Source organism: Alosa pseudoharengus, unplaced genomic scaffold (genome assembly GCF_046254945.1).
Source record: "Alosa pseudoharengus isolate Yale_2024_CS ecotype anadromous, Long Island Sound unplaced genomic scaffold, YU_APseudo_1.1 YU_APseudo_1.1_scf_1, whole genome shotgun sequence".
NCBI lineage: Eukaryota > Metazoa > Chordata > Actinopteri > Clupeiformes > Clupeidae > Alosa > Alosa pseudoharengus.
In genome coordinates, this window is record NW_027468564.1 from 23,860,003 (window position 1) to 23,883,310 (window position 23,308).

The 23,308-nt window shown below is 40.0% G+C and overlaps 2 protein-coding genes across 2 annotated transcripts; both read left to right on the forward strand.

Annotated features, from left to right (window-relative positions):
- The first annotated feature begins 201 nt into the window (after positions 1-201).
- Positions 202-9,357, forward strand: LOC143117528 (cell adhesion molecule CEACAM2-like). Its single transcript, XM_076279274.1, has 11 exons — positions 202-287; positions 1,515-1,581; positions 1,963-2,301; positions 2,572-2,823; positions 2,929-3,039; positions 3,761-4,018; positions 4,427-4,690; positions 5,498-5,585; positions 5,758-5,791; positions 5,961-6,214; positions 6,817-9,357. The coding sequence occupies exons 1-11, from the start codon at positions 285-287 to the stop codon at positions 6,977-6,979; spliced, it is 1,833 nt and encodes a 610-aa protein (XP_076135389.1). The 5' UTR covers positions 202-284; the 3' UTR covers positions 6,980-9,357.
- Positions 9,358-11,591: 2,234 nt separating this feature from the next.
- Positions 11,592-16,494, forward strand: LOC143117543 (cell adhesion molecule CEACAM6-like). Its single transcript, XM_076279275.1, has 8 exons — positions 11,592-11,597; positions 11,712-11,781; positions 12,648-12,986; positions 14,086-14,337; positions 14,554-14,817; positions 15,574-15,661; positions 15,775-15,856; positions 16,371-16,494. Exons 1-8 carry the CDS (start codon positions 11,592-11,594, stop codon positions 16,491-16,493), a joined length of 1,224 nt encoding a protein of 407 aa, XP_076135390.1. The 3' UTR covers position 16,494.
- The last annotated feature ends 6,814 nt before the right edge of the window (positions 16,495-23,308 follow it).

Here is a 23,308-nt window from a genome sequence, read left to right on the forward strand (position 1 = left end):
TACATGTGTGTGTGTGTGTGTGTGTGTGTGTGTGTGTGTGTGTGTGTGTGTGTGTGTGTGTGTGTGTCTGTGTTCATCAGAGAAATGGACAGTCATGCTGATTGGTTGACTCACAAATCTTCACATCCTCTCTTTTAGTGCATGTGCTTACCTGACATTTCACATGTGAAAGCAGAACAAAGAAAGTACTCTGACATCACCACAGCTAGACACTCAGATTTATTTTAGCGTTAGCTCTGTTCCTCTCCGGTGTGTATCAAGTCAAGATCAAGCATCTCCTATACATGGTAAGAGTAGATTCTACATGTACATTTTTAGGCAAATAGAGGAAACAGACATTTGTTGACAAACTATTTACAGTGAATGTAATGTAATGCCTTTATTTGTCCCCCAGTGGGGCAATTAGTTTGGCAGTAGTAGGAGCACACAAAATTACAAAAAAATACATAAATACACATTGTGTAATAAATCACATGATGCACATCATGGTCATAGGTGAGTAAACTACCTTTTCCTCCTGGCGTTTAGAAGGGAGACAGCATAAGGAACAAAGGAGTGTTTGAATCTATTTGTTTTAGCAAATGGGAGTCTGAGCAGTGAACCTGATGGTAGAAACTGAAACTGTTGATGTAGAGGATGAGAACAGTCAGAGAAGATGGAGTTTGCTTTCTTAAATAGCTTTATGTTGTAGAGATCCTGTAAAGTTTCTTGTCCAAACCCAATAATTTTGCTACTAACACTAACAACCTTGTTGTTAGTGACATGCCACATTTGTGACATGCCATAATGTAAACATCAGGTGTTTTCCTTAATGTATTATTATAATGTATCTTGATACTAGAGGCGATGCAATATCAGCATAAGACTTTGTGAAAGCAGTCATTGACAATATATACATACATAAATGTCAATCATTCTGATTTTATTTACTATATCCCAGAATATACGAGTTACAATATATGGACAAAGTTACGAGTGTGTGCAAAGATGGTATACATTTTGATTGAAATGGCGTGTTTACTATTTAGTCAAGCATTCAAAGGCTGGTTGTGAACAGGAATGGTAAAGTCTTTAACATTTTGATTGAAATGGTACTGTATGTTTACTATTTAGTCAAGCATTCCAAGGCTGGTTATGAACAGGAATACTTGTTATGTCTCATGTCATTTACTATTTAGTCGAGCATTCAAAGGCTGGTTGAAATGGTGTGTTTACTATTTAGTCGAGCATTCAGAGGCTGGTTATGTGTTTACTATTTAGTCGAACATTCAAAGGCTGGTTATGTGTTTACTATTTAGTCGAGCATTCAAAGGCTGGTTGAAATGGTGTGTTTACTATTTGGTCGAGCATTTAAAGGCTGGTTATGTGTTTACTATTTAGTCAAGCATTCAAAGGCTGGTTATGTGTTTACTATTTAGTCGAGCATTCAAAGGCTGGTTATGTGTTCACTATTTAGTCGAGCATTCAGAGGCTGGTTATGAACAGGAATGCTTGTTATGTCTTGTGTCATGTAGGATTCTGCATCTGAGAGAGTGGGAACTTCCCTTTTTCTCACCATCACTGTTCTCAGCATGATCCAAGGTGAGCCGTTGTGTTGTTATTCTCACGCATGTGGACAGGACAGTCATTGGCGGCAGATCAGACCAGGGGTCTGACTGAGGAAATGTATCTAGTAGTTGTTCATACAAACAGAAAAACTAACAAACAAACAAACACACTAAGATAAAAGAATTATATATATTATGCTATGTTAAAATATATGTATTATGTTGTATGCACTATATTCTATGCATTTTTTTATATTTATATATATATATATATATATATATATATATACTTTGTAAAGATGTACATGCTACGTAGCACATGTCTATGTGCTATGTAAAATATGTATTTGCCTATTTTGATGAAGCACTTTACACTTTACACCCTTACATGTGTGTGTATGTGTGTTGATCTCAGGTCTATCTGATGAGGGGTGGCAGATTAACATCTCTCATTCCTCTGTCTGTGCTGTGGCCGGGGCAACAGTGGTCATTCCATGCTCTTTCACTCATCCTCCCAACGTCATGGTGAAGAAGGTTTTGTGGACTGTCAATCACACGTTGGACAAAGACCTCTCAGAGTATCCAGAGTACATGAGCAGAGTTCAGCACAGTGGTGATATGAAGAACAACTGCACACTGGCTCTCAGAGAGGTGGACGTATCAGACAGTAGAGACTATTTTGTGAGGATTGTAGCAGAACAGGAAGTGTATCCTCTGACAACAGAGCCAATCAGATTCATGCTATCAGTCACTGGTGAGTTCTTCACTTAGCTGATACCTTTATCCAAAGTGACTGAAATATGTCGATTATTAAAAGGATCAATCTCCCCAGAGCAACTCTGCTGTAACAGCCAATAATCAAGCCTATAACTTATCTGGCTACTGCACGCTAGCTCAGCTCCATCAGTACTATGCTAGCGCTGCAGGATTCTGCTCCACATGCAGTCTGCTGTTGGGATCAATAAGCTGATCTGATGTAAGTCTGAATGTGTTCACATTTGTGTTATTGTATTTCTCTCCAAAGAGCTTTCTGTTGAAGTGTCTGGGCCTGTGGTTGAGGGAGGAGAGGTGAGGCTGAGATGCAGACGCTCCTGTGGGTTTGATGACGACAACCCCACAGTGACATGGAGGAAGAACGGCCAAGATGTACTTAGACAAACAGACAACAGCGATCTTTTCCTCCAGAACATCAGGATTGAAGATGAGGGTGATTATTCTTGTGCGTTAAAAGGTCGTGAAAAACATCCATCTAAAGCAGTGGCGATCAGAGTGATGTGTAAGTAGCATAAACATAAAACATTAAAAACATTCACAAGATTAATATCGGTACTATGATATTCATAATGATTTCTGCATACAAAACATTTAACTTTTCAAATAGATGCCCCAAAGAACACATTGGCATCAATAAGTCCTACAGGTGATGTACCTGAAGGCAGTTCAGTGAATCTGACCTGCAACAGTGATGCCAACCCACCAGTTGTAGTAGCCAGTGTGTTGTATATCTGTGGCCTGAAATGCCTTGTATGTGAAAAAAAAAACTTCTTCCCAAAGCACTTTTGAATTTATTTCCTCAGCATATTAGGTCGTATCATAGATTATTATGGCAATTATTTGAACAATGAAAATAATAATAAAAGAGTTTTTGAACTTGAATGTCACTAATGCTGATTATTCAATGATTCATTTGAATTTAAAGATTTTAAATACTTTCACAGCAAAAATTATATATGCGATTAATTTAGATTACTTAATCACAGAGTATATAATTAATTAGATTAATTGTTTTAATCGATTGACAGCCCTAGTAGCAATACATGTACATATACTCTTAGGTTGCCTTCACACTTGGTCCATTTAACTGGACCGAACCAGAGTGTGATTAGTCCCCCCAAACACTGACCCAGCTGATTCACTGTAGCAACACATGACCTTCAAATATACATACTTCACATCACTAAATGTATATTTTGATTCCATGAAGGAATTTGCATCCAGTGTGCTGATAAGCAATTGTTTGATGCTAGTTACCACACACACACTTTCGGTTGGGTAGAGCCAGGGTGGCTCTGTAGAAGGTTAGTTTAGCATCTAAATTCCTTTGAATTGTTTATATTAACATAAAAAAAAAAACTTGTACATTTACCACACACTCTTGGTACCCCTGATAACTGTCATACATATTACCAATCAATCATCCTTATCTGTTACAGATGCACCAAGAAACACCTCTGTATCTGTGAGTCCCTCTGGTGGAATAGTGGAGGGCAGTTTAGTGACTTTGACCTGCAGCAGTGATGGCAACCCACCAGTGGAGAGCTACACCTGGTTTAATGTGGATAAGAATGCAACATCACCCATGGCAACAGGCTCTATCTACAGCATCAGTAACTTCAGCTTTGAGTATTACTGTCAGGCAGACAACAAGCATGGCGTTGATAATTCTACCGTGATTCATCTGGAAGTTTATTGTGAGTAACGTGTCTTAGCAGTTATCATATAATAACATGCAGCATTTGTAGACACTGTATGGAAACTCAATAGCTTTGATATTGTATAACAAACAGCATGTTGTTTTCTCCAGGGCAGATAAACTAGCAAAAATAATTAGGCTTATGATTAACTGTTTAATGTGTACAAATTACAGGTACTAATTTGCTTGGGCCTATACTTGGGCCAACTAATTTGTTAGGTCAGTTTTGGTCCACTTTCACACAGTGCTGACTTAACCGTAATATTATACTGTATGTGCCACAGTATGCATTGTATTATTGATGACAATACCATAATCATGTTAAAAAAAAGCATACACAAAGTTAATATCGCTGCTGCAACATTCATAAGTAATTATACATGCAAAATGCTCATATTTCAAACAGATGCCCCAAAGAACACCTTGGCATCAATAAGTCCACCAGGTGATGTACCTGAAGGCAGTTCAGTGACTCTGACCTGCAGCAGTGATGCCAACCCACCAGTGGAGAACTACACCTGGTTTAAGGTGAATGAGTCCACTCCAGTAGGATCAGGACAGCAGTACAACATCACTAACATCAGATCTGAGGATGGAGGACAGTACTACTGTGAGGGACAGAACTCAGTCGGCCTCAGCAAATCTCCTGAGGTTTATCTGGAGGTGCAATGTGAGTAGTACAATCATGTCACTCAACTACACCAGCATCTTTTTGAACAAGGTCAAATCGTCACTACAAGGTCACCTTAACGCTACTATTCTGATTAGGGATAAAAAAAAATGTCTTAATTAATGATGCATGCATTATTTGTTAATATATTTTCGGTTGGACTTACTATTACAGTAAGAATATTTTTAGCAATATTTAGCAATTAAATAATCAAATTGCTTTGTGTAACTTTTTGTGGCTGTTGTGTTGTGGATGACTATTGGCTGGGCTGGTACTGTGCCAATTACAAATCTGTTCTATTTTTTGTTGGTCGTGTTCAATAAAAACTGTACATTTTCAAATGGTTGTCTGTTTAAGATGTCAGTGCTGAGGGGGGAAAGTGATATCCAGACTGTGTTTTAAGATGTCAGTGCTGAGGGAAAAAGTGATATCCAGACTGTCTGTTTAAAGATGTCAGTGCTGAGGGGAAAAGTGATATCCAGACTGTCTGTTTTAAGATGTCAGTGCTGAGGGGAAAAGTGATATCCAGACTGTCTGTTTTAAGATGTCAGTGCTGAGGGGAAAAGTGATATCCAGACTGTCTGTTTTAAGATGTCAGTGCTGAGGGGAAAAGTGATATCCAGACTGTCTGCTTAAGATGTCAGTGCTGAGGGGAAAAGTGATATCCAGACTGTCTGTTTTAAGATGTCAGTGCTGAGGGGAAAAGTGATATCCAGACTGTCTGTTTTAAGATGTCAGTGCTGAGGGGAAAAGTGATATCCAGACTGTGTGTTTATGTGCTCTTGTATCTACCTCTCTTCTTCCCAGTCTGGCAGTGGCAGAACATTGCTGTAATTGTTGCTATGGGATCAGTTCCATTCACAGTCATTGTACTCTACTGCCTTATCTACAGAGGGTGAGAGACAGCAGCTTTGTGTTCAATGGCATGCATCCATCGTCAAGCTTTACAGTCCTGCTCAATCTTCTTGTATATTTGACAGAATCCAGCAGCATTCCTCTCTGTAGAACAGCCTGTTTACTCTTCCTTCATAGCTAATCATAAGTGTCTACCTATTTCATTATTTCAGAGTGAAGAAATGTTCAAAACGTACTCAAACACAGGTGAGTGTTTTGGTTAAGTGATTTCCGCCTAGAATTCCCAAACTATTTTTCCCCACTCTATAATCTGTGATGAGATTATATTATATTATCTTAATAATTACTACTGTGTTTTCCCCCTGCTATAAAAGTTGAATTTTAATGAGAAATGTGTTTTGCTTGTTATCCACAGGCGACTGTTGATAATGTGTATGAGGATGTCTCAGAAGTCCTCATGATGACCTCCATCCCTACTCCGACAGTGGACTCAGGTGATCAGGATGATGTCCAGTACACCAGCGTTCAGTTCAAGAGCTCCAGAGGTCAGCAGGTGCCCGTTTACTCCACTGTCCAGAAGTTCAAGCCCCACCCACAGCAGCAGCAGCAGCAGCAGGAGGAGGTGGAGTACGCAGCCGTCAACTTCTCTAGACCCACTGCTGCCACCCAGTGAGTAGAATGAGGCATTGCACATACAGCAAACCTTTATTCCTGTATTCACATTCCAGCACACTGCTGCCACCTAGAGATATTACAGAAAATTAAAAAACATTAATCAATCCACCTGACCTCTTCATGTGAATAATGTTTATTATGTACTTGAGGCATTGGTGGCATTAGAGGGCAGACTAATCACAACCAACCAATCAAACAAATAATTAATCAATCTATCCATCTACCCATCACACAATCCTTTTATAAAACAGTCAAAGTAATCAGCTGATTCACTGCATGTTCCTATTCTCACCCATGTCATGTGATAAGTGTTGGGCTGAGTATGGAGCTCACATTAGTGTGCTGGGCTGAGTATGGAGCTCACAAGCTCACATTAGTGTGTTGGGCTTAGTATGGAGCTCACATTAGTGTGAGTATGGAGCTCACATTAGTGTGTTGGGCTTAGTATGGAGCTCACATTAATGTGATGGGCTTAGTATGGAGCTCACATTAGTGTGTTGGGCTTAGTATGGAGCTCACATTAGTGTGAGTACGGAGCTCACATTAGTGTGAGTACGGAGCTCACATTAGTGTGTTGATGTTTTCATTCTCAACAGACAGGCTCCAGACACAGTGATCTACAGCAAGTCCACAAACAGAAATTATTTCAACAGACAGGCTGCAGACACGGTGTTCTACAGCAAGTCCGCAACGAGGAACATGAACTCGAAGAGACCACGCGACGCTCCACCAGCTCCACCAAGTCCTGCTAGAGTCTGATGGCAGTTGGTTTTGAAGCAGTAGGCTGTGTGTACAGTAGGTTTAGGACTTGCTTAGATTGCGCAGTCACTGTATGTACACTGTATTTACATTGTTGACAATGTATGTCTGATGTCATTTTTCCATGCATGCATGCACAGGCACAGACATGCACACATACATTATCTTAGATTGTGCAGTCACTGTTTTACATTGTTAAAGAACGTTGAGTCCGCACACCAGAATCTGCTCCTTAGCGTTTTATTTTTAATGGTAGGCTACCACATCACCACATGTGATGTTTCGGGCCCCAGCCCTTTATCAGACATGTAGCCTACCATTTAAAAAAACGCTAAGGAGCAGATTCTGGTGTGCGGACTCAACGTTCTTCTACTTGCTTGTGCCTTCCTGTCCAGCACCCAGTACTCAAACGATTTGGATGTGCGTGCTGCACCCTTGAGCTGCAGACTAGTCTGCTGTACTTTCAATTCATGCTCACGCTAACGCAAACACACAGGCACACATGTGCATTCACAGACACACACACACGCATGGAGGCACACACACACTTGCACTCAAACACACACACATAGGCAGGCATGGACTGGCCATCGGGCGTACCGGGCAATGCCCGGTGGGCCGACGCACATTTTTGGGCCGGGGCTGTCATAATTTAATAATAATTAAAAATATATCCACCGCGACAGTATTTGAGACACGAAACGCGGCCCATTGGTTGATTTTCTTGACGGACATTCGGCTAGTCCAATGACATCTCTCAGCCCTCCCCCTCCCCTCCCAGGGTTATCAAATGTTGCCATTTGAGCTGTCTGACCGCGGAGAGAAGTGAATTTCCGTCTGTGAAATTGTGAAAATGGATAAACCACAAAAGCGCAAGGGGGGCGCACAGAAGCTGCGAGACAAAAGTGGACGCAACAAAATGTGTCAAAATCACAGAAATGTTCACCCCAAGGTCGACTGTTACAGCGGGTGCAGGGCCGTTGACAGTGGAACACAGTGGAGTGGAACACAGCTCTGATGTGCAGTGTAGTAACACAGAGGAAGGTGAAGTACAGGTGGATTCGGAGGAGGTGGAGAGAGACGTTACGGAGGAGGAGGAGGAGAGAGACGTTACCCAGCAGGGACAAATTGAGGAAGAGGTCAGAATAGCTACTGTAAATGTTAGCAGAATGAAGAGGGACGTTTCATGCAGGGAGGGCTGTTGTGTGTGTGTGTGTGGAGGGCTGGGTGACCACCTGCTCGATTGACATGCATTTGAGCGTTTCTCTGCAACATGCATCAGTAGCAAAGAAGCCATCTGCATTTTACGTTGCGCTATTCGATTGTCATCAACGCGGAGAGGAGAAAAAATAAAATAAGTTATCCACAACAAATCAACGAGTGGTCGGCCTCAGAACGCACTCAACTTTTTGAGATCTGAAGTCAGTCATGATTGGTCGAAATTGTTGTCAATCTTGACGCAGTAGGCCTACAACAAGCAAACTTATCACATTTCTGTGCGCATACAGGCAGGTACACACACGTAGGCCTAGGCTACACACCCACGCACTCAGAAAGACACTAGAATGACACAGAAATTATGATAGCCCGTAAAACTGAAAATGTTTTGGGTGTGTATCTTCACTTAATAGTATCTGGGGAGATTGTTGGCTAAAAGCGTGTAAATGCTCAACATAGGAAATAATTACAGGACTCATTTTATGCAGTCAGACTTAAAACATGCATAATACTAGTAGCCTATAGAGTTTTGTGCACAACCTCGTCCTTGCTGGTTTGGAGGTGGTCACCCTAGTGTGTGTGTGTGTGTGTTTTAATAGCCTTTTTTTTTCAAATAATGCTATGAGTAGACTCGGTGTCCAACTTACAGTGTTATTTTAGCTTGCCATAAAGTTATAGTTTGCAGGTGTTACAGCTTACAGTTATTATTATCATGTAATATTAGTGAAACATTGCTTTCCCGAAATGGATGGTAAATGTGCGCACATATCCTCTGGTATGTCGTGTGCCTCAGCATATCGTATAAATAATCATGGTGGGCCGCCATGGCCAAAAATGCCTGGGCCATTTTTTGGTCCCAGTCCAGCCCTGCACATAGGCACACATGCACGCACACACACATGCACACAGGTACACACACTTGCACTCTAACACACACGCACACACACACACACATGCACACTCAAACACACACACACACACACGCTAACACACACACACACACACACACATGCTTACACACCCTTAAAAGCAGGCCAAAAAGTCCTCTCTTGTCTGGCCCTTCAAGTCTATGTCATTTCCTTTCAACAGGCCAGACTTAAGTGTATGATTTAAGAAACATACCTGATTCTCTGTCAGTTTTTTTTTTAAACAACAAAAGATGTGAACCTGTATGAGTAAACATGTTTCCTCATATCAAGAGTAAATCAATAAATAAACTTTTCTAAAACAGTTTGTTTGATGCAGTTTGGGTTATGGATCCGGCCATCTGTTCAGATCTGGCCACAAGTCCTCATCAACATCGCAGGTGATGTCCTTTTGGGACAATATCACCGTATGTGCCATGTTCACCCTTGAGGGACAGCCCTGGCCTACTGGTTAGCGCTATGGACTTGTAACCGGAGGGTTGCCGCTTCGAACCCTGACCAGTAGGCACGGCCGAAGTGCCCTTAAGCAAGGCACCTAACCTCACTGCTCCCTGAGCGCCGCTGTTGTAGCAGGCAGCTCACTGCGCCGGGATTAGTGTATGCTTCTGTTCACTATGTGTTCACTGTGTGCTGAGTGTGTTTCACTAATTCACGGATTGGGATAAATGCAGAGACCAAATTTCCGTCACGGGATCAAAATTGTATACTGAACTGACCCCATCTCAATGTCTCTGCATGCCCCTTCCATTGCTTGGAAAAGAGGCATGCAAGTTTGTGGTTGGTGGTCGTATACATTTCATTAGCACACTGAAAATAATTATTTGATAGGTTTTAGAAATTGGGAGCAAAGGGGCAAACTGTAAAAAGAAGTGTAAAGAACTGTACACGAGTACTGAATGTAAAAAAAAAAGTCCAGTCATGTCAAGTCACTTTATTTGTATAGTACATTTAAAGCATCAGGACGTCAAATTGCTTTACTGTTGAGGAAGTTAAGACTTGACAATACAAGAATACCTTAACCACAATACTGCCCTACAAAGGCAAAAGGCAGTAACTGCATTTTTGGTCAAAAATTAGTTATTGTCATTTTTGGGATATTAGACTTCCTTTATCATATGGATAAATATCTATACTCAATTTGACTGTTTTTTGAAAAAATAGAGGGTTGTGTTCACCGTAACTCCCAAAACCATACAAGCAACCATAGCAGAAAGCTGCAACTGCAGTTACTGTTCTTTGGCTTTGTTCTTCGATGCACAAGTCCAGTTACCATACTCTGCCTTTGATAGCAAATATTGATTATATGTCAGTTACTGCCATTTGCCTTTGCACGACTCCTTATTTTTAATACATAATACAAAGACAGAGTACAGTATCTGACAAATAAGGGTCAAAGGTCAACTTAGAGCAACAATTCACCAGCTTTTCATTGCTCTACCTATAATAAATTTGTGTAGACAAAACAAAAAACTAGAGTCATTTTTCTCAATTTGATACTCTGGTCAGTTACTGCCTTCTGCCTTTGTAGGCCATAATGCACAAGCCACAACAAAAGTGTTAAATGTCAAGATAAAGAGCACACACACACAGGCATAGATGAATAGCACAAGGTGTGAACACACATACCAGTCTGCAGGGTTTCCTGTGCGGCTGATATGTGTAAAAACCCACATGTGTTTGAACCAAGTAGCCATTGCTGCAACGCTGTTCCGGAGAAGAGGCAGCAACGGTAAGAGCTTACGATCACTAATTAATGTGTTACATCTGATGACTTTTGTCAAAATCCATCAATGTTTAAATGCTCAGCAATGCGTGGTCAGTGTAACAGCTGCTTATTGTTTAAAACAACAACAACAAAAAAACAGTTCTGATGATTTAAGCAACATTTTTTTAACAATACAAGCTGTGAACAGAGTAAATAAATAAACTTTTCTAATGCAGTATTTGCTTTATAATACTGTACTGCACAGAAGAAAGCTGAACTAAAGAGCTGTTCATGTCAACATGCCTCACACTGGTTAGCAATAAATGGTAGCAATAAATGGTGGGTGTTCATCTCTCCAGTGAATACCATAGCAGCGAAATGCAGTACATTATGGGACATTGCATTGTATAATTCTGTGAAAGTTGAAATTTAAAAACATAAGTTGTGTTTTATTGTTGTACATATATTAGTGTATGGGTTGATAAGGCAACAATTGTTGTGAAACTACAGACCTCAAATTCTGAGATAGGATGAGTGTGACGGTGACATCAATTTTCACACCCTCTATAACAGCTAGCATCTGAGTGAGTGAGCAGAGTTTGTGTTTTTAAGTCAGGTCAAGTCACTTGAAGTTGTTTTCTATAGCCCATTTCAAACAACATGGGATGACCCAAGTGACCCAAATAGGAAAATTACACTTTTAAGCGTGATATTAGCAGGCAAGATGCTAATGGTCTAATTTTATTCAAAGATCTACGCTAAGATGGAGGTATCACCAGACTCAGAGAACGGCTGGATGAACTAGAGAAAGGTAAAAATCAATTGTTTAACTAAAGGGGAGGTGGGAAATGAGTGTAATGAGTGACATACTCTTGTTTCCTAGGTTACTGTGTCAGCAATGGTGCAAAGTGCCGTGTCCGTCCACCTGGTCCTGACGCTCTCTTTGATCCGAGGTACACTTGTAGCTCATATTGAAAACCGAAATGTCATGTGCTATGCTGGGTGTCAATATACTCTTCAAACAAATGTGTTGAAAATAACACAACTTGTGGCTCACATTGAAAACCAAATTGTATAGTGTCCTGTGCTGGGCACCATTAGTGGATTCAATCCAGACTCCAGACAGTGTTGAGTCTAGTTCAGAGCAGATATTGATATTAAAGATGATATAGATGAACGGAGTACTTTACCGTGTTCCTCCATGTAGAAATGCAACCCCTCGTCTGCTGAAAATATGCTCAGATGTTACAATAGCCTGGCCTTAACATACTCTCGTACATTTCATAATGTACAGAGTCTGGCCAAATTGCCAAGCGTTAACTTCCTTGAAGGCGAGTACTCTGTTGAAGTTTAAAACTATTGGATCTGCCCAGAGCCACTCTGGATCTGCCATAACCAATCGCTAATGTTTGGCCATGATGTATGTCATGCTCAAACTGTTTGCTGATTGGACAGGTCAATTTGGCCTGAGAAAAAAATATAATTTGCAAATACCGAAATCCCAGACGACGTACTGACGGGAAATTAAATTGAGCGGAAGTACGTAGGAGGGCTAATGTTACAAGCCCGTTTACAACCCTATTATATGGCTGCGGGATGAAACGGCGCATTTTAGCACATTCATTATGATGTAAAGCTATAAGATGATAATCAACGTCAGCTGTGTATACCTGTATTGTATCAGCTCATCTCAGTGACAAGAAATGCACAGGAAAATCTATGCGTTTTGTATAATCTATGAGCAAAAGTATTTAAAATGCAATACAATGATGTATTGGTCGAAGATGATTGCATGATGTCTGTGTGCTTTTAATTGCAGGAGTTTCTTGTCAGGAGTGGGGGGTAAACTTGACTCATTACCACATCTGTGCTGTGAGTGGATCGTCAGTGGCCATGCCCTGCTCATTCACTCATCCGCCTAATCTCACAGTGGCTAAAGTCTTCTGGGCAAAAGATCCACAGCCAGACACAGAACGCACTGATCTGTCTGATAACACAGACTATAAGGATCGAGTGTTGTACAGTGGAAATAAGAACTGTACAATGACTCTGAAGCATATCAAACTTGCAGATGCAGGATTTTATCACCCAAGAATTGTTACTGATAATGCTAAAGAAAAATGGCTTGGACAACCTGGACTTAATTTGTTCATCACAGGTAATGTCAGAGTGTGTTTCATTATGAGATTATATGGTTACGACCAAGTGGCAACATTCAATACCAAACAATGAACCCAACACATTCAAAAAGCTGCAGTACCTCAAATGTCCATTGGAGGCAGCTTCCAAGTGTGAGTAAATTTCATAGAACACCATGTTAAAATATCCAACTTCATTGCAAAATTGGAAAACACTGTTATGGAGTGTCTACATATACTGTAATACACTTAGTTTAGTGTCTAAATAAAATCTTAACAACTTTATATTATTTCGAGTTTTCAGACATTAGCAAGAAAACACTACTATCCAATCATACTGTTATTGTATTATTTTAGTAACAAACAATAATGTCTGGTTTGATTTATCAGTTCTCTGTCTACCCATTAGTCTATTAGCTTACATCAGCTAACATATTAAGCATGATGTTGCCCATAGCCTCCTGTTTCGAGCCTCATACCTGCTCTTTAGAAAACCTATGGGTGGCGTCAGAGGATTGATCCATGTATTTATTTTATGTCTGTGGTTGCCTCCTAGAAATATTTGATAATGTACATTTCAAGGAACTGAAATATTTTTTTTTTTGCTTTTTTAAAGGAAATACGATATGTAAGGAAAATATATTGCAATTGCTTTGTAATCAGATCAGATGATCCTGATTCATTTTATTGAGAACATATTGCAATTGAGCATCAGATGATGTCATCTGTCAGTGCAGTTAGCGATTTGAGGTTCATTGACTCAACATTTTATACTGATGTGTGCATTTGTCTTGATTACTTAGAGGAAAGATAACATCAATGCAAATCTGGGAAATATAAAATCTCCATAAAGAAGTCAGAGTCATGTCTGTTTGAGAGTGCAGCAATAACTTGTCATACAAATGTGTTCTTAAATACTAACGTGTCATCTAAATATTCTCCTGTCTCTATTGGTAACTGCTCTTTTGTACAAATGTGTTCTGAAACACTAATGTGTCATCCAAATATTCTCCTGTGTCTGTTGGTAACTGCTCTTTTGTACAAATGTGTTCTGAAACACTAACGTGTCATCCAAATATTCTCCTGTGTCTATTGGTAACTGCTCTTTTGTATTCCTAGAGCTCTCTGTGTGGATCCCCAGGCCAGTGGTTGAAGGTCGTGAGGTGAAGATTAGCTGCAACAACTCCTGTTCTCCCGCTCAGAAACCCACAGTGATTTGGAGAAAGAATGGTGTAGATGTATCTGCTCAACAAACAAAACATGACCAACTTATCCTTGGCAGAGTCAGTGTTGAGGATGAGGGCAACTATTCCTGTGCCCTGAAGGGCTTTGAGTGGCATCCATCTAAACCTGTGAAACTAAACACTATGTGTGAGTACAAAATATTTCCAAACTAAAATTTAATGTATAGAGCCATCTATGTACTTATGTCAATCAATCTCTATATTTATCTATATAGCTATCTATTTAGTTAGTATTTCAGTATAGGAGTCAACCTGGGGTAGCATTCAGGTAACTTACAGTACTTTATAATAAATATACTAGAATAATGAATTGTCCTATTTTATTCTACTATTTTTCTGCAAGTCTGTCCAAAGAATACCATAGTGTATATCATGCCTGCTGACATGATAGTCAAGGGACGTTACGTGACTCTGACCTGCAGCAGTGATGCCAACCCACCAGTGCAGAGCTACACCTGGTTTAAGGTGAATGAGTCCACTCCAATAGGATCAGGACAGCAGTACAGCATCACTAACATCAGCTCTGAGGATGAAGGACTGTACTACTGTGAGGCCAGGAATAAATATGGAGCTGAGAACTCAACTGTCATAACAATCACAGTTGAAGGTAACAGCATTATCTATATTTATTCCACTGCTTGGTTGAATTTCCCATTGTCCTACGTAATTTAGAACGACCATTAACCGTATGTTATCTGCACACCTATGAAGTAGATCCATTTTTTTGGCCGTATCACACTTTATTATTAATTCGCCGAACTCGTTGTGAAGTTTAAATGAACTGTCACGTTGCATCTGAGCTGTAAAATGCAGACGTTCAGAACATTGCAACATTGTAGCATATGACGGAGGTGGCTTTTAGCTAGATGGATGACAGCAGGCTAAGTAAAATAGCGATGTTTCAAAGCTAAAGTTCATCAGAATCTTGGGATACGCCCGCTTGACAACGGGAGAGATAGAACTAACGACTGGCCTTTGGCCGTAGTAACCATCCATTTAGAACTAGTAACGGCAGTTTGTCCTGTGAGTTGAGAAATTAGTTGATATGTGTCGGAAGGAATTAGTTCTACAAACAAGACAGTTTTAGCGATTAAAACGTTTAAATTATAACAGGAAATGAACACAACGCAAGTGGCAACAGTGGAATAAGCGGGATAATGGACTCCACGGTGGTCTGTTCACAGAAGTTAATGCACTACGAGGTTTAAACGGCCCTCCGCTTCGCGTCCATTATCCCTTATATATATATATATATATATATATGGCTATCTATCTATCTATCTATCTATCTATCTATCTTGCTATCTATACCACCCATGTTATTTTCTGAACACATCCATGTTTTGCATTTGTATTTCTACAGTAGATAACACCCTTATGATCTACATTGTGATTGGAGTTTATTTTGGTTGTGGATTTCTGGGACTGCTGTGTGCTGGCTGCTTCATCAGGTGAGATCACTGAACAACAATGAAATCGCTGCACGTTCGCGTAGGATAGTGGTGGTGGCTAACGTATCAAAACTGAATTGGTGCCCATATTTGCAATGTTGTTGTCACAACAGAGTCCGATGTAGAGCTGAGAAGTCTGAGAACACAAGCCGACCAAGTCCACACAAAATGAAGCCAGAGGAATCCAATAGAACGGTGAATTTCAATTTAACCATTCACAAAACAATCAATGTTTTTTTTCTTAAAAAGCAAACAGGTTGAGCACTGTTGACTGTCCTTTAACCATTGTAGGTAGTCTGACATCATGCATGAAAGAATCATAGTGATATTATCTCTACCAATGCTACTTGTATTACTATGTGAACTGTGCAGCTACTAATATTACATTATTATTATTGATTGAATAATCAAAAATAATATTGATTGAATATTGATTGAATAGATATTGTTGTTTATTATGTCTCTTCTCCTTATTTTAGTTTGACCAACATTCTAATCTGTTCCCCATTACATTTTAAATATTATATTGTTTTTATTTGTATGTCACTTTGGACAAAGGCGTCTGCTGAATCCCATATCCCCATAATCATAATATGATATGCTTTTGTATTGTAGTATTGTTTGACTCATCATTGTCTTGAGGGATTATATGATCCTATATGTGCCTGAGATTCACGTTTTGAATGGCACCTTATGTCCTCTGTTACAGGACGACTGTGATTATGAAGACTGCACGTTTGACAACACCACTGATATGGATTGCGTGTACCAGAACTTTAATCCAAATACTCATGGCTATGATGACGATGATGAGGTTTATCAAAATGTTTAGATTCACACTCTCACACACTCAAAAAGAGAGATACTGCTGATCATTTGAATGTTTTTTGTTGTTTGTTTTTGTTTGTGTTGTTTTTTACTGACCAGTTTACATATGTGCTACAGTAACCATTGGATGAGATTGTTAATCTTACTTATATAAGGGGGGGGAATAATCTGCAGACAAAGTAGATTACTGTATATTAAATGCATTATTGTTTAGTTTACTGTAAATTAGTTTATTATAATCCATGATAGTTTTCCACAACCCAATGTTGCATTACTGTCTCTTATTCTGTATCCAGACTATATGAAATAAATAATCAAACCGATAAACAATCAAAGATATTTGTGACATGTAATGTTACAACTTCAGCTAGTTATGTTTCTGCCTTTCAGAAAGTGGAAAGGAACCAAACCCACGACTGATTAAAAAAACACAAAATCATGCCAATAAATTTGTGAATGTGGACTGGCCACGCCTTTAATGTCTTTAAACTTTGCGCCTCTGACCAGACATTTGAGATGGCCAAGATAGGGCCCCTAATGTTACAGCTTTACCTAGTTATGTTTCTGCCTATCAGAAAGTGAAAGGAAAAGGCCTCTGACCAGACATTTGAGATGGCCAAGATAGGGCCCCTAATGTTACAGCTTTACCTATTTAGGTTTCTGCCTATCAGAAAGTGAAAGGAAAAGGCCTCTGACCAGACATTTGAGATGGTCAAGATAGGGCCCCTAATGTTACAGCTTTACCTAGTTAGGTTTCTGCCTATCAGAAAGTGAAAGGAAAAGGCCTCTGACCAGACATTTGAGATGGCCAAGATAGGGCCCCTAATGTTACAGCTTTACCTAGTTATGTTTCTGCCTATCAGAAAGTGAAAGGAAAAGGCCTCTGACCAGACATTTGAGATGGCCAAGATAGGGCCCCTAATGTTACAGCTTTACCTATTTATGTTTCTGCCTATCAGAAAGTGAAAGGAAAAGGCCTCTGACCAGACATTTGAGATGGCCAAGATAGGGCCCCTAATGTTACAGCTTTACCTAGTTATGTTTCTGCCTATCAGAAAGTGAAAGGAAAAGGCCTCTGACCAGACATTTGAGATGGCCAAGATAGGGCCCCTAATGTTACAGCTTTACCTAGTTATGTTTCTGCCTATCAGAAAGTGAAAGGAAAAGGCCTCTGACCAGACATTTGAGATGGCCAAGATAGGGCCCCTAATGTTACAGCTTTACCTAGTTATGTTTCTGCCTATCAGAAAGTGAAAGGAAAAGGCCTCTGACCAGACATTTGAGATGGTCAAGATAGGGCCCCTAATGTTACAGCTTTACCTAGTTAGGTTTCTGCCTATCAGAAAGTGAAAGGAAAAGGCCTCTGACCAGACATTTGAGATGGCCAAGATAGGGCCCCTAATGTTACAGCTTTACCTAGTTATGTTTCTGCCTATCAGAAAGTGAAAGGAAAAGGCCTCTGACCAGACATTTGAGATGGCCAAGATAGGGCCCCTAATGTTACAGCTTTACCTATTTATGTTTCTGCCTATCAGAAAGTGAAAGGAAAAGGCCTCTGACCAGACATTTGAGATGGCCAAGATAGGGCCCCTAATGTTACAGCTTTACCTATTTATGTTTCTGCCTATCAGAAAGTGAAAGGAAAAGGCCTCTGACCAGACATTTGAGATGGCCAAGATAGGGCCCCTAATGTTACAGCTTTACCTAGTTATGTTTATGCCTATCAGAAAGTGAAAGGAAAAGGCCTCTGACCAGACATTTGAGATGGCCAAGATAGGGCCCCTAATGTTACAGCTTTACCTATTTATGTTTCTACCTATCAGAAAGTGAAAGGAAAAGGCCTTTTCATATATTCGGTGACATGGACACCTAAACGATAAATAAAAACCTCAATAATTTCACAGTATCTGAACTTAAAAGTTGTGCTTTCATTCTTGCACTGAGAATGGCACAGGTTGATTAGCATGCTGTTTGTAGCATGTAGGGAGACTTTGGGCCACATGACCGGTCATGACTTTCTATGGGTTTATATGGTGATGGGATAGATTGGCAGTACCAGGGAGAGGGAGAGAGAGAGAGAGAGAGAGAGAGAGAGAGAAAGAGAGAGAGAGTGAGGGGGAGATAGAGAGAGAGTGAGGGGGAGAGAGAGAGTGATGGGGTATATTGTATTGTATTTGTTTTTATTATTTGTCATCTTTGTCATCCATCTTCTTTTACCCTCTATTGGGGCAGCTGTAGCCTACTGGTTAACGCTTCGGACTTGTAACTGGAGGGTTGCCGGTTCAAACCCCGACCAGTAAGCACGGCTGAAGTGCCCTTGAGCAAGGCACCTAACCCCTGACTGCTCCCCGAGTGCCGCTGTTGTTGCAGGCAGCTCACTGCGCCGGGATTAGTGTGTTTCACTAATTCACGGATTTGGATAAATGCAGAGACCAAATTTCCCTCATGGGATCAAAAGAGTATTTATACTTATACTATTACCTATGGATATTTTATTATAGCTTAGATCTATGTGTGTTACACATAAATGTCTACATCTTTTTGTATGACTGCTTTGGCAATGAGCACTATACTAATAGACACTATCATATCTGATCATTTCAATAGATCTAGATTCAAAGCATTGTACAATGAGGGGGCAAAACCTCACTTCCACCACCATCAATACATAATACTAACACCCACCTGGACTCTTCATATCAGACATTTTGTGCCTGAATGCTCATCACACACCAGCATGAGGTGGAGTGTGAGGGACTCAATCAGCCTATTAGCAGGAGAATGAATACTGCCCCCTACTGGCACTCTTCCAACACCACCAGCAGCAACACAGCTTTCCCAGTAGGTCTCTCATCCATGTACTAACTAAGCCCACAACTGCTTGGTTTCAGTATTCAGCAAAGGCAGGGGACATTTGGCCATGAAGATGATCATTGATTAAGACCCTGTATGGCCTGCCTTGTTTCTGAAGGCCCATGACACACAAGTAAGAATTTCAGTCCTACACTTTTGGCCCCTTTATAGGGTAGAATTGGGGGGGGGGTGCTGTTAAATTCTTGGCAGCAGAGATCAACAGGCCCATGAAACAAGTGCGTAGCGGGGGTTACCATGTTTTGAGGTAGTGGTATACTGGCAAAAATATGATACATTTAAATTTGAATATAAAGTAACAGCACATGAACGGTTAACGGCTAATAGAGAGGACTTTGTGCACCCCTGGTCTATGTATAGCACATCACAAGTCTGTAAGTGTCATGGCCTAATGTGCTGTTAGCAATCTTCACACTCCTATGGTTGCAGTGAGAGAAAACAAAAGAATGAAAGAAAGAAAGAAAGAGAAAGATGTTGATTAGAATAAACACTGCATATGTCATGCACCTGATATGCCATCTAGAATCTAGACACTACATAACATTAATGCAGATAAATTTACTATATTGTGCTGATAGAGGCAATCGGCGGATCAGCATTCATGTTTATAGAAGCAGAGCGTACAATAGAATCAACCATCTTGTGCAGTACAACTATACAAAGATCCAATATAATACAATTCCGTATTGTTAAGGGCACTCAAAGTAGTCTCTACTGTGTGTTAAAAGTCAAAATAAGTTCAACAAGAATAGCCACTGAGACAGAGAACACAAGTGTGAAAACACACGACTCTTCCTGTAATGAGCATCACAACCACACCTGCTGCACAACAGTGCTCCTCAGCAGTGAACATTTCCCTGTCGTCTCCTTCTACCACGGTAAGCAGTCACTGAAGAATATGTGTTTTGTGAATCTCTCGAACAGTGCTATCTTAGACACATAACACATTTTAATAGTGTCTTCTATTGATTATTCAGCTATTTGTGGAACTGGATTTTAGATGAAGGCAATATTCATTAGGTCTATAGAAAAGTATGGTACTCAGCTGCTAAACTCCTTTACCCTATGCCTTGATATAATCTTAATTGGTGTACCATGTCAGAAAAGAAACAAAGAAACTAAACAAGCTAGCACAAAGTAGGCTGTAGGTTGTGCACAGCTAATGCTAATATAGAAACCACAAGTGTTGAAGACAAGTGGCAATTGCTGCGGCAGTACGACTTCACTGTGGACCTGCATTGGGCTCTCCTTCGGCCATTGTAATAACCGTTTGTTATGTTTGTGAATCTGTCAAAATTATCTTCCCCCTCCGCTTAAATTTGGTGCCAATTCTCACCCATCTTTTCCTTACTGTTGATGTGGTTGATACATTGCTTCCAACAAGATTTGCCCAGCACATTCTAGTGCAACATTTTGTATGAAAGCTTTGGTCAGTATATGATGATTCTAGTGCAGGGATGCTGGGCTCTGTATTTTCCTGGCCCCCTTTGTTAGCCCCAAACGTGTGGCAGCCGCTGTGCTGATGGCATTTTAACGCTGAGCTGCAGTTCACTATTTGATCACAGTTTTACACGGGGCAATATGATGCTATGGATATCTTGTCAGCAAACATCAACAGGCCCATGATACGAGTGAGTAGCTGTAGTCACCATGCAGCACTGGTGCAAGGCAGATGCATACTGACAGAACTATGACACATTTCAATGGAATATACAATATAAATGTATATTACTTTTTGGCCCGCTGCCCTCTACTCGGATTTATTTTTGTCTCTTTTCATGTCTTTTTATATTTTAAAGTGAATTGACTTGACTTGACTTGAATGATTTTGGGCAACTCTGTTCTAGTGCTAGGTATGCTAACGGTAGCAAGGAAGCTTTGCATAATGTATATTAGCATCCAATAGCATGAGTAGCCTGATGTAGCCAGACTGAATTCTGCTCCATATGTATTAAATATATATATATATATATATATATATATATATATATATATATATATATATATATATATATATATATATTGATATGTATTCAGTCCTGCACATTCTCTCTGCAAAAATAAATCTCCTACTCCAGCCCCTACTCTTGCAATTTTTGTGTATGTAAATTAGTGTGAGCATAGTGTGTGTTTGTTTTTGCGTATAGATGTGTGCTTCTCTGTGTTCGCTTGAGTGTGTGGTGTATGTGAGAGTAATGGTGTGTGTGTGTGTGTGTGTGTGTGTGGGTGTGTGTGTGTGTGGTTCACTATGTCTGTGATGGTACATTCTTATGTCCTAGGTTACTGTGTCAGTGATGGTACATTCTTATTTCCTAGGTTACTGTTTCAGTGATGGCACATTGTTATTTCCTAGGTTACTGTATCAGGGTTGCCAACTCTCACGCATCTGGCGTGACACTCACGCTTTCAGCACCAATCTCACGCTCTCACGCACACTCAATAAATGTCACGCCAAATCCATTCTTTTTTTTTTGCAATCCGTTCATTTTTTGTTGATGACTAGACTAGACCACAGTTCTAAATGACAGGATACGAGTTTAAGGCATACATATGTCTCTAGACCAACAGCAGGTAGGTCTAATATCCGCCTACAACGTTCTCAGCGCAGTTTTCTAGTTTTATCTGATTGTTGATTCGCTGACTAGGCTATTTTAATCCGGTCCGCGACACCTTCACGGAACACACTGCTATTTGAGGCAGACCGACATAAAGTGTGGCCGCCCATTCTTTTCTAGGAACTACTCGCGAAGTAGCCTCAGACATCACATTAAATAACTTTTTCTCATCTTTTATAAGGTGCTATAGCCGCTATTTGCTGCGATGAACGGTTCACGAGAAAAGTAAATTAACTTTCAAGAAATAATCATATTAGGCTACTATAGCTCTGCGCTCATTTCAATTCATATAGGAGGAATATCTCACAAAATTTTCGTTCCACACATGACAAACCGTAAACCAGAATAAACAGCAGACCTTACCGAACACAAAGGTGTAATGCAATCCCCTGTACAATAAGCCGTTCCAGAGTAATCCGGTTTTGAAATGGTAGCAAATTTCTATATGGTCTCCAATTTTGGGCTTTAAGTGTCTTAAAACTGAGCTGTGCTTAAATACCTACATATGTGTAAATATTAAAATCAGAGGATATGCTCATGGCTAAGAGTTTGTCGATGTAGCCATAATGATTTGTTTTCACAAAATGCTAAGCATGCATGTATTTAAGTGTTTTAAAAAAGTGTGCTTATATTGGTCAATGCATAATTTCATAACAGGCCAATTAGAAAATAAATGTTAAATGTTAAATATACTGTAGCCTAGACATAATATTAAAATCAGATGATGTAGGATAGTATAGAGTTAGATAAAGTTGGATGGCTCCAGAACTCACACCAGTGGATTGGGTCTTAAAAGAGCCACACCACTTTTATGACACTATAGCTGTTCTGTTGACCTTTAGATTTGTTGCTACTGGGCATGAAGGGCAGGCCAATTATGAGTTCTGTCCAACATTGATGGTAGGTTTAAAAGAAAAGTCAGCACATTTTAATCATATTGCAATACCAATAACCGTGATCATTTTGGTCATGATTTTTCATCAAAGGTTCATACTGTATCTCTAGCGGCTGTAAATAAAAAAAATATATTTTAGGCTATTTCCATCCCTGATACATACGTACACTCATACACACATTCATAAGTCTCAATCTGTCAATTTCTTTCCACAAAACTCGCCAGAAGTCATCATTTAAGGGGTTATTTTTCAATTTTTTCTACTGAGCTACTACCTTTTTCAGGTGGGCAGGGGGGCCCTGTTCATGTCTGTGCCCAGGGGCCCAGTGGCTCATAATCCTTCCATGCCACAGGGTTAAAACACTGGTCTTGTTTTCAAGTGCAATCAATAATTTAATTGTAAATTTTGAAGAAACTTAAATCAGGGATTATACTGTA

Bases quoted from the DNA above. Each gene is read 5' to 3' on its own strand.
- LOC143117528 (XM_076279274.1), top strand. The intron at 3,040-3,760 runs GTGTGTTGTATA...TATCTGTTACAG, and splicing joins CCCACCAGTTGTAGTAGCCA to ATGCACCAAGAAACACCTCT. The intron at 4,691-5,497 runs GTGAGTAGTACA...TCTTCTTCCCAG, and splicing joins GGTTTATCTGGAGGTGCAAT to TCTGGCAGTGGCAGAACATT.
- LOC143117543 (XM_076279275.1), top strand. The intron at 14,818-15,573 runs GTAACAGCATTA...GTATTTCTACAG, and splicing joins CATAACAATCACAGTTGAAG to TAGATAACACCCTTATGATC. The intron at 15,662-15,774 runs GTGAGATCACTG...TTGTCACAACAG, and splicing joins TGTGCTGGCTGCTTCATCAG to AGTCCGATGTAGAGCTGAGA.